The sequence below is a fragment of the Chiloscyllium plagiosum genome, chromosome 10, assembly GCF_004010195.1.
Source record: "Chiloscyllium plagiosum isolate BGI_BamShark_2017 chromosome 10, ASM401019v2, whole genome shotgun sequence".
Lineage (NCBI taxonomy): Eukaryota > Metazoa > Chordata > Chondrichthyes > Orectolobiformes > Hemiscylliidae > Chiloscyllium > Chiloscyllium plagiosum.
Window position 1 is genome coordinate 71,413,626 of NC_057719.1, and position 11,743 is coordinate 71,425,368.

The 11,743-nt window shown below is 38.2% G+C and overlaps 1 protein-coding gene across 2 annotated transcripts in view; it reads right to left on the minus strand.

Moving 5' to 3' along the window:
• Positions 1–279: 279 nt before the first annotated feature.
• The window catches only part of prkd1 (protein kinase D1), a 329,105-nt gene continuing 317,641 nt past the window's right edge, over positions 280–11,743 (minus strand). For both annotated transcript variants that reach the window (XM_043698044.1, XM_043698045.1), the window contains exons 12-18: positions 10,408–10,480; positions 7,602–7,708; positions 6,946–7,107; positions 4,669–4,767; positions 4,268–4,535; positions 3,094–3,179; positions 280–1,417 (exon numbers count right to left, since the gene is read on the minus strand). In XM_043698044.1, the coding sequence (XP_043553979.1) occupies positions 1,199–1,417; positions 3,094–3,179; positions 4,268–4,535; positions 4,669–4,767; positions 6,946–7,107; positions 7,602–7,708; positions 10,408–10,480 (1,014 nt within the window). In that variant the 3' untranslated portion in view covers positions 280–1,198. The remainder of the gene's footprint in view (positions 1,418–3,093; positions 3,180–4,267; positions 4,536–4,668; positions 4,768–6,945; positions 7,108–7,601; positions 7,709–10,407; positions 10,481–11,743) is intronic.

Here is an 11,743-nt window from a genome sequence, read left to right on the forward strand (position 1 = left end):
TTACAGATGGGAAAATTGTCTCTTAGATATGACAAGTGAAGCATTAATCTGTGTGTGGTCAAGGTATACACCTTTACAGAAATTACAGCTGAGTATTTGGTGGATCGGGATTTTGAAGCAAAAGCCTTGGTGAAATGCTTTATTAGCTTGGTTTCTGAAGAGATCAGACCAAGTGATTAGTCATGTGAAAAGCAAAGTCGTGTAATTGGAGAGGTATCAAGGAGCTTATATGCTTATGTGCACATATATGAGGACTGTATGCTTACATGCTAGAAGGTTCAAAAGTTTCATTCCATCTTTAATTTTGAACTTGTGGCAATAAATATTGAAAGCCACTTGGACACAAAATTTCTTTGTTAGACACAGGCTGACAACATTTCCATTAATTCAAATCTTCTAAACAAGAAACCATGTGGTATCAAGCAATTTTTAGTTAAAATGCTACAACATAAAGAAAGTAGCAGAATTTGACCTAACCAATCCTTTAGAGACACTGTTACTAAGGCATTGAGGCTTACAAGAGCAGCTCACATTTGTATATTTAAAGAAGTCTTCAATTGTTGTACATCTTGAGTATTGTTCCCTCATTACAGTTTGTTGCTGATAAGCTATACATTTTGAACATAATTATCCCAATGGTTGCACGTATGTTTTAAAAATCCTTTGTTCTTAACAAGCTGAAAATTGTTCACAGAACAGCTATAATGTTACACTCTTCCAAGAGTTGTTATGTAGCTAAATACTTAAAGAGGTTAAAAACATTTTATAAAGCAAAATTTACAAGTTAGTTCTTACCCCCAACTCAGGCTGCATTATCAGTAAATGGAAAGGCACACTGGAAACTGTTTATGGAATGAGAAAAATACAATCTATTCACTTAAAGGTTTTTGATTTAGTGCTTGCCATTAGCACAGGGTGTACAAGAACATAGTCGCCCACACACAAAAATATACACACAATGTTGCTTGAATGCAATAAGTGAACTTGTCAAAGTTGAAAGTCTCAGTACAATACGATTTCATTATTGAACTGGGGATGAAGCTATTAGAACAGCAGCTGCATTGCAAGTTTACATTCACCAGTAGAAATTAGCAAGCATTCCCTCCTCGTTGTGGTTGGAGTAGAAGTTGCAGTTACCTGACATAAGTTCTTTTCACTTGCTGATACACTTGCTACAACACTTGATTCCGATTTTGTTTCAAAGAATGCTGACACGTTCACTTAGAGCCTTCATTTCTGCCTCCTCTACCTCAGTGTTCTCAGTACAATCAGTTTTATGATTGACTAGGTGCATTGGATATTCCAAACCATGCTCTCCAGCAAACTGTTGCCAACGGGAATCATCACTCTCATGTGTGATATAGCGTTCTCCAAATTTGCACTCAAGCTCTCGTAGATCCAACCATGTTTGGTAGTCCTTCAAAACAAAGATGAAGAAAAGGAACAATCAAGCTGCATGGTCAAAATATGGCTAATACAGAGTTGCAACCCTTTAGACAGAATATTACAAATTATACCTTTCTTGTTCACCCTTGGAATACTGGATCTTTATTGCATAGAGGGTTATTTGGAGAAAAGTGCTTTTTAAGGTATATTCATATAATATTTTAAAGGAAAAACACCAAATATAAGATAGTTAAAATGGAAATGAAGAAGAAATGGAAACTGCTTCCAATGAACAACAAATGATTTGTCAGCCTGCATTAGTAAATAAGATACACCTTGCATCCACTGAGTTGTGAAGTCTCTGAAGTACTTAAAGAGTATTTTGTTTGAGTTATATGATGACTATCAATATGAGCAGCACAGCAAGTTAATTATTTTGCATTACTACAGACAGGTAAGTTGCGTTGTTTAAATGGAGTCCAATCATAACCATGGGCTTTGATGCTCACTTGCTGTAAAAGACAAAAAGCATAATGGTTCACTTCAGCCACATCTCATCGAAGGGTTAATAACCTGTTGATTGAATGATTTGAGGAGCTCCAATATGATTAACATTCTGTACGCACAGTATTATCTTACACCAACATATACATTGAAATTGAGCAGTAAAGCTATGACATTTAACTTGAGCGGTAACATCTGATGAACAGTAGTGAATCCACAGCCTGTTATGCATTTCAGTCAATGGGCCTTTCTATTGAAATCAATAGGAAATAGAATTAGGTGGAGTGTAATACAATTGGCTGTAATGTATACTACCAGCCAAGGTAAATAAGAGTCAAGCTCTCTTGTGGTGCAGTGGTATCATCCCTATACCTGGACCAGAGGCCTGGTTTCAAGCCTCACCTGCTCTAGAGCTGTGAAAAAAAAAAATCTCTGAACAGGTTGATGAGAAAAATAGGTTTAATTACAAAAAATGTAAATGTGACTCCATTCCACAATGTAAAAGACATAGGAACCAGTTATGTGAGCAAGTGGTAGTACTGAACCAAAAGATGACTGACAGCAAGTATCCTCATTCCTGAAGAAGGGCTTATGCCCGAAATGTCAATTCTCCTGTTCCTTGGATGCTGCCTGACCTGCTGCGCTTTTCCAGCAACACATTTTCAGCTCTGATCTCCAGCATCTGCAGTCCTCACTTTCTCTTGACAGCAAGTATAAACTTGGAACAATCAAATTAAAACTGACTATCAGAAATTATTTTAAAACCTAATCCAGTACACATATTCATATAGCAAAGATGACAACCAGGATAGTTGTGATCCTGACAGAATGCAAGATTGGACTGAACCTCAATATACACATCTGCACATTCACTCACTTGGTCTTATTCCATCACAGGGAGTGTTAATAACATCCGAGCCAATTTCAAGTTATAAAATGAGAAGTAGCTAGACCCAAATAGAATGCTGCTTAGTCTCCAAGGTCTCATTCCCAGCACTGGCTTGAATAGGATTAACAAAAGCGAATTGAGAGCAATTTAATTATAGAAGCCAACATTTACTAACTATTCCATTCTTGATTTCTACCTTGTAAGCTGGGTGAGACTGATCTGGATGCAAGATGATATTGCAAAAGCACCTTGAGGCTGGCTTAAGAAATGATAAATAATGCAGAAAAGAATTGTAGAAAAATAAGTAATCTGACCTGCAACCAGGGGTGACTGAGAGACTTGTCCACACTAAAACGTTTCCTCATTTTCACTTGCAGTAGATTATTGATGACATCAATAGCTGGAAATCAAAAATGCAATCAATTACCACGCACGTCTTTTAAATACAGAAAAATAATTGAGGTTCTAAGCTCAGCCACCGAAAATAGAAAATGCACACAAACAAATAAAGCTTCTCTGAAGGGTCAAGTGTTGGCTCTGTATCTTGACCCTGGGGCTACAGATTTCAAAAGCTATCCATCATCATAATTCAGCTGAATGAACAATCACAAAAAAATACACATTTGATATGAATTATAAAGGCTATTTACAAGTGTTTCGGCAGACACAACAATTTCGTTTACCAGTGTGATTGTTACTTATTGTCGTAGTTTGTTCTCAATTTACACTGAGGTCTTATGAAAGAAAAATTTGCTCATAAGAAAGTTAACCAGGAACTCTGATGTAAATGAAAACTGTTGAGGTACACAAGGTTTCTGTTTTAATTTAGTTTTTTGGAAATGCAGTGAATTATATGTTTTGTAATCACTTCAGGCTGATAGCACCTGTAATGTTAGCAGTTAATTTTGTGTACGATAAATAAAATGGAATTCCATTATAATTAAGCATTTGTAGCACTGTTTTCAACTGTGCCCCTAGTTCGATCTAATCTAATATATAGTTGTGTGCAGTCACTTTCTGCTATAGTTGACCAATGAAGGGGAAAATTGCATCCGGTGGTCTTCACTCTGCTCAGTGGATGTTGTGCAAAGACTATTGTTGAGAAATTCAGCATGATCCATATTTTGGTTCCCACCAAGTTTCTCTAAGGAGCTTGGGATTTCAATTCTCAGAACTCACTGTCATTTAGAAGCTGCAGCAGTAGGAGCACACATTGGAACATGCACCAATGTTTAGGGAAGTGATTAGATAATATCTCAGAGGGCTGGAGAAGGAATGGTTGGCCCTCAGGGTAGAATAGGGGACTCTGATGGAATTCAGGAAGAAATATGGCTGGGATCTGTAGTACTATTGGGAGAACCTTGCAGGGCAGATGGGAGTCCGTGGCTGAATCTCCCTTTGAGATTCAAAGCTAAATGAGAAATAGTGAAATATTTTTTATCTTATAATTCCATTCCTGTGCTCAGCAAATCTGTGTAGTAAATTTACCTTCAAGGGAAATCTCCTTCCATGGATTAGGCGGATACATGAAAGCAGCATTCTGGATTTGATCATGAATGTCTTCATCCTCATTAAAGGGAAAGGTGCCACTGAGACTGACATAGACGATGACTCCTACAGACCACATATCTAACGATCGATTATAACCTTTGTTTCGAAGTACTTCTGGAGCCAAGTATGCTGGTGTTCCCACCACAGAACGTCTGAAAGATTTCTCTCCAATTATACGTGCAAATCCAAAGTCACAAAGTTTGACCTATATTTAGAAGAGCACCAGATCTGATGAGTATTAAAATGATTGGGTAAGAAATACAGTGTGCAGAAATACAATGATATACAGAATTTACAGGATGTGTACTCAGGCGTGAAGATGAGATATTCAATCTAACCTGTGGTAAGGGATCGGCTGATGCAAGCAGCACATTCTCAGGTTTCAGATCACAGTGAACTATATTCTTAAAATGAAGATGTCGCAAAGCAACAAGTATCTGTTTTTTCAAAAAAAAGTCAAATTACTAAAATTGTTATGCAAGAAATAATACCACCCGTTTATTCAATGTGTACTTTGGGAATAAACAAAATCAAACTTGACTTTGTTCTCAGAAGTGCTCTATAAACATTAAAAAAGGAAAAATACATAATGTAGAATATAGTGATGTCGTGAGAAATAAAGTGTAGCACAATTCTCCAAAGTGTGCAATGGTTTCACTTTTACATTTCTAAGCAAGGTATGGGTGCCTGGTTGCTGTGGGATTATGGTATTGACAAGCTGTTTCAGCTTTCTATATGTAAGAATTGTCAAAAGTCAACTCAACTGCACGGTTGATAGAGATGTGATGCAACAAAATTAGTCTTCATATTTTGAGATTTCACTAAACTCTTGCTTAAATCTGCTTTTCAACCAACTGACTTAAAAGTGATCCCTCCAAAACTAGTTTAGTTTTTAACATTTCATTTTTTTCTTTAACATTATTCTCTGCACATCAATTACAAAACATTGACACACAGTGAACAGAACAGACCCGAAAACTGAACTCTGAGAAACACAAATCATTTTGAATAAAGTTGGCCCAACTCTCTGTCTTCATGTAAACTTTGAATTTAAAAACAATTTATAGAAAAATACAGCAGTACAGGCCCTTTGGCCCTCGATGTTGCGCCCCAAGTGTCTCAGTCTTTCCTCCTACGATCTTCCTTCCATACCAGGCAACATCCTGGTAAACTTCCTCTGTACCCGTTCCAGTGCCTCCACATCCTTCCTATAGTATGGCGACCAAAACTGCACACAATATTCCAGATGCGGCTGCACCAGAGTCTTATACAACTGAACATGATCTCAGGACTCCGGAATTCAATTCCTCTACCAATAAAAGCCAGTACGGCTTATGCCTTCTTCACCGCACTATTTACCTGGGTGGCAACTTTCAAAGATCTGTGTACGTGGACACCAAGATCCCTCTGCTCATCCACACTACCAAGTATCCGACCGTTAGCCCAGTACCCCATCTTTTTGTTATTCTTCCCAAAGTGAATCACCTCACATTTAGCTACATTGAACTCCATTTGCCATCTTTCTGCCCAGTTCTGCAGATTATCTTTATCCCGCTGTAACCTGACACATCCTTCCTCACTGTCAACAACTCCTCCGACTTTCGTATCATCCGCAAATTTGCTCACCCAACCTTCTAGCCCCTCCTCCAGGTCATTTATAAAAATGACAAACAGCAATGGTCCCAAAACAGATCCTTGCGGAACACCGCTAGTAATTTATAATCCAGTTTGGCCACATCCCTCTAAATCTAAACCCTTAACTTTTTCCAGTGACTTCCCATCTGAACTGTGTCAAACATGCTCCTATGTCCACTGTATTTATCCCACCTACTACATCTTGATTACAGTAATATTGCTTCACAGTCAATGTGCTGAAAATGTAGGAAATTACTTTCAATCAAGGAGCCAAGGTATTTTTGAAAATGACAGCAGTGTAAGGGTTAATTCAGTTGTTACAACTGTGCTACATGACAAAGCAATCAAGTCGGCCAAGTAGGATTGACAAGCTTCTATAAAAGGTGAGATTTTTGACTAATGGAAAGAAAAGATAGGACTTCATATTTGTGATACTACTTAGGCCTAGGTGAAAAACAGCAATGTGAAGGATATGTCATGACTAGCTGGAAGGAAACACAAATGAGATAACCAGAAATAACTTGAGGAACATGTGCAGAAAATATTACAAAGTAGTTTGAACATCACTGAAATTTCTTAGTACTCTGAAGATTAGACCTACAGCGAGCACAGGTGGTGTCCAAGGTCGAACTTGATTTTAGAAAAGTAATCAAGACTAACGACAAGCCCTATAATGTGAATTCAGAAGTGACTGAGCTTCTCTCTAGTTTTGACTGAAGAGATTATTGCTCAAAATGGATTGCATATTATGTCCCATATATAGGCTTTTTAATATTACACATCCTCTCATGTAAAGTCAGTGTTAGGGATATTTTTAAAGCAGATTTCCTTCACTTTCGCTGCAGGCTGGATGTTAATTTTGCCAACTGATTAAAAAGAATACAGTGAAAATGCACCTGTAATATTACTAATGGTCCTATTTACATCTCTGTTTTGAATATTGTGTTTTTAATCAGCTTGTCCTTGTAAGCATCACATACCTGCGTAATAAGAAACTTTGTTATACGTTCTGGCAGACGTCCTTTCTCGCTTGACAGGATCACTTCTAGCATGTCTCCATGGAGCTTTTCCATGACAACAAACACTCTTTCGGGAGTCTCAAACATGCATTCCAAATTCACCACGCCAGGGTGATGCAGATTCTAGGTGAAGAAACTATACCTATGAGAAGATGTTCTTTGCCACAGACAATAAAATAATACAGTATCCATTAAATTAGCTGTCTGAGTATGGGTGCGGAGAAGTTAAATGCACTGCCCAGTTCACTGGCTGAAGTGGAAACCCTCAACACATGCAAAAGGAACCTGAAGTGCTGTAGCCTGCAAGGCTGCAGACCAGGTGCTGAGAAGTGAGATTGGATGGGCAGCAAGTTTGTTCAGTCAGTGCAGATACGGTGGACTGAATGGCCTCTCTCAGTGCTGTAACTTTTCTATGATTCTATGGTTCTTTCAGTAAGATTTAAGACTGCAAAACCAATTAATTTTAGCCTGGTTCTCAAAGACAAAAGGATGACGTGTTAACACTCTGTGGTGGTGCTCCTCCAACTCTCACCCACTCCCAGCACACCCACTCACACGACTAACTCTGGTGCTTCTCAATGTTTGGTGTCAATATTCAGAATTTCTCCCCCATTTACCTGTAAAATGGCAACTTCATTCCGAAGCTGACTCTCTTGCTTTGTTGGAAATCTTAGCTTATCAATTACTTTGATTGCTACATCTCTCCCTGTCTTGCGATGTTTGCCTAACAAACAAGCAAAAAAGATTCAAGCTTTAAATGTGGACTGCAATAGTGGAACATTTGTTTTTCTTGTGATATTTAAGTTGTCGATTTGCGTTTCTAGCCCCCTCCAGCTCTCTTTGGTTATCATTTGTGAAGCAACGGGAACCTTGGGCAACTGGTCACTATTAATGTGGAAATCTGGCACTTATTTTTTAATCTGTCAGGCTGGAGAAGCAGTTATATACTTCCATTTTGAGGTTATTTTGAGATGAATAGATTTCTAGCTACTAGTGATATCAAGGAAGATTGTTGGGGGGTATAGTGATGAGGTAGACAATCAGCCATGATCTGGAATGGTGGAGCAAGCTTGAGGGGCTGAATGGCCTACTCCTACAACCCTAACAACTCATTCAACAGCTTCAGTTGGTGCAGTCTGAATGGTTGTGACATCATTAGGAAAGGATCTCTCAGGGCAGAAACTCAGTACATGTGCAAAGGTTTGATGTGGATGAACACAAGTCACAATTTGACCTGTGCCCCATGTTCCACTTCTGGAGCAGATAGCCACATCTTCCCTGGCCCATTTCAAGTGTTGGAGGATTGTCCTTATTTCCTGTGGAAAATTGAAACATGAGACTTCATCCCATGGGGCAATGTTTGCAATCAGGTGCAACACAGAGAGATGCGGCTGTAAATAGCTTGTAGGTTATGGAATGTGTTTCACGAGGGGCTACAGGATTACAAATGTATGGGGTGGTATTTTGAGGCCTGGGATTAATGCCAGTGTTTTCTCAGGTGTTCTTTATAGATATCAGGATGTTCAATGTGTGCTAACACTGGAAGCCAGAGGTAGTCTCCATGACTTCCTAGATGTGGATATCCACACAAGTGAGTACAAGAAAACTATTGCACATTTCATCAAGCGTATTTATTATGTCAGTGAATTGATTGTTTTGTTTTAACCTGTCAAAATTTCTTGTAGACATTTTACACCAAATAGCCTAAAAAAAAAGATTATGGACATAGGAACATACGAATTAGGAGCAGGAGTTGGCCAGGCCCCTAATAGCTACTGCACCATTCAATAAAGTCATGAAGGATCGGAATGCAACCTCAATTCCACACTCTGTCTATTTCTGAGAACTTTTGACTCTCTTGTCAGTGAAGTACGTATCTACCTCTGGTTTAAAAGAATTTGATGATCCTGTCTCCATCACGTTCTGGGAAAGAGAATTCTAAAGACTCATGACCCTCTGAGAGAAAATAATGCTCCTCTGTTCCAACTTAAATAGGTGACACCTTATTTGTGATCTGTATCCCCTGATTCTAGTTATCTTTTTGACATCTACTCTGTCAATTCCTCTCAGAATTTGATATGCTTCAATACGATTACCTCTCATTCTTCTAAATTTGTAAAGGATACAAGCCAGCCTCTCTACATTTTCCTCATAACACTCTGAAATGTTTCTATATTATTTTGCCTCTCTTTCAGTGGAGACCGTTCAAAGAATCAGTCATACTAAAGAGCTAAACAGAACAATCACACTGATACGAAATGAAGCTGAGTGCATGTGTTGCCAAAGAAATCCTTATCTGATTGGAAATCAATGCACCTATGCCAATCTCTGTGTCAATGACCCAACTAGTAAAGGGCCTGAGGAACAATTTCTATGAATAGACATTGTTAAAAGTAAACCTCTTGGAATTTAGAAACACATACAGTGACTGTCATTAAACACCCTCATTGATGGTAATTGTCCTTTAGTATAAGGTAAACTACATTTTAAAAGTTAATCATGAGTGGAAGAACACATTTTTTGATGACTGCCTGGTCTGTTGTTATTCTTCATCAGTACATAGCTATTTGGCAATTGTTACATGTTTTCTTGTGTTGCCTTGAAATGGAATATAAAAATGCCTGATTTTCTAGTCTTGTGATTTCATCCACTTGGGTTCTAAGTTTTAGAAGCTGAAATTCCTATTCAATATCAATGCAGACAGTAGCAAGACCACAAGAATAACAATGTATTTGGCATTATAACAGATTTAGTACAGCAAAAAAACAATCACAAGCATTTCTTTGTTTGGTATATTGTGATGGATAAATTCTTAATTATAGAATTGAACTAAGAAATTAAGCTGATAAATAATTCTTCCTGTAAAACTTTCATCTAATATCTACAGACTGCAAAAAACACTGTACTAACTCCCCATCATGTGATTAATGTTGACTTATAGAAAAATGTAAAACCTTTCCTCCCACATCTTTTGCATCACTTGATACAACTGTCAAGCTCTTCACATTAACACACTAACAGAAGAATTGGCTCATAAAAGCAAAGTGATCGCCCAGGTTAAAGATTCACTTTACAATCCATATTTGTTCTCTCACAGACCATAAAATATCATTTATAATGTAGTAGCAATTGTCTTATACTACTTACTGGAGACAAATACCCTTGTGGAAAAAGAACAATTACAGATCACATTAAATGTAGATAGTGCGACAGGTTGTGTACTTCACAATGGGTTTTGTTCCATGAATGAAGAAATTAAAGTTTACAGATTATTTTAAAAATGCAAATCGCTCATCATAAAATAGTTACTTCCAACTGAGTGAGTGTCGTTCGGATATAGTTGTTCATTTACCTGTGTCTGTAATCACGATTGATGCTCTTAAAATATGGTAATTTCTAGACAGTACGGTAAGTTTTTTTTACCTCCATAAACGATTCCAAACTGACCAGATCCCAGTACTTCATCTGGAAATATTTGGTACACTGTGCTGATATCCTGTTGGAAGACAGTTATATCTGACATTTGCTGGAATAGTTTACGTAAGCCTCATTACTGAGAAAATCACATTTAAATTACAAACTCTGCATTTAATCCTAAAACGCGAAAATTTAAGCTCTCATACATTGTTGTCAAATATTGTTCATCTCCAACACTGAATAATATTTTACAGCACACAAGGGCAAAAGGTTTCATAAGCTATATATAATGATCATCAGCCATGTTCCCCAGGGTTTATTACTAAGACCACTACTGTTTTTGATACATTAATGATTAGGACTGGGAGTGCTGGGCAAAATTTCAAACATTGCAGCTGAAATGAAACTTGATATGTAGTAAACTGTGCAGATGCTAGTGATAGACTTTAAGATGACATTGGCAGGCTGGTGAATGGGCAGACACATGGCAAATGAAATTCAATGAAGAAATTTCTGTAGAAAGCATGAGGAGAATGAAAACAGGCTAAATGGCATAATTTGAAAGGGAACACAGGAACAGAGAGTGCTTACATGCAAAGTTTGAAAGTGGCAGGTCAGGTTAATAAAGCATTTCAGATCCTGAACTTTAGAAGTAGAGAAAGAGTACAAAAGCCAGCAAGTTTCACTAAACACTAACTGGGGCATCTTATGGGGTCTGCAGGAGTGGGAAATGTGGCTGGTGGGGTGATTTAGTTAGGTCGGAGCTCAAATTTCATTCTTCTGATGGAAACTTCAAGTTGAGAAATTAAGTTAGGTGTGTGTTTGGCAGATTGCACCTGATACTGTTTCATGCCAGACTCTTACACATTTGCATTCCATGAATACTTATTTTGTTAAAACCGTTTGCAGTCATATCCTACCTTCACGATCAGGTCAGTGTGTCTTGTTTTATGGCATACTGCTCATGTTTGGTGGCACGCAGTAGTTGACTTTGGTCTGAGGTCAGTGGTTTTGTTTCTTAGAATTCTGCAGCACATGGAAGGGCACAGGAAAATGGCAGCTTCCATACAGACTCAGGACTGAGAAGAGAGAGTCAGTGGTAGGCATGGGGTGGCAACAGTGGGGTCAGGGAGATAAAGAAATAAATTGGGAAGTGCCTGGCTTCCAGGATGTAGGAAGGGAACTGGGAATAATTAGTCAATGAAGAAAAATAGTACTACTGAAATGGGGGTCCATCTCAGGATGTTGGCCAAAGAATCCCCACAGGATTTTGAGTTCTTCTGTAACATTGTGGGCGGCACGGTGGCACAGTGGTTAGCACTGCTGCCTCACAGCGCCAGAG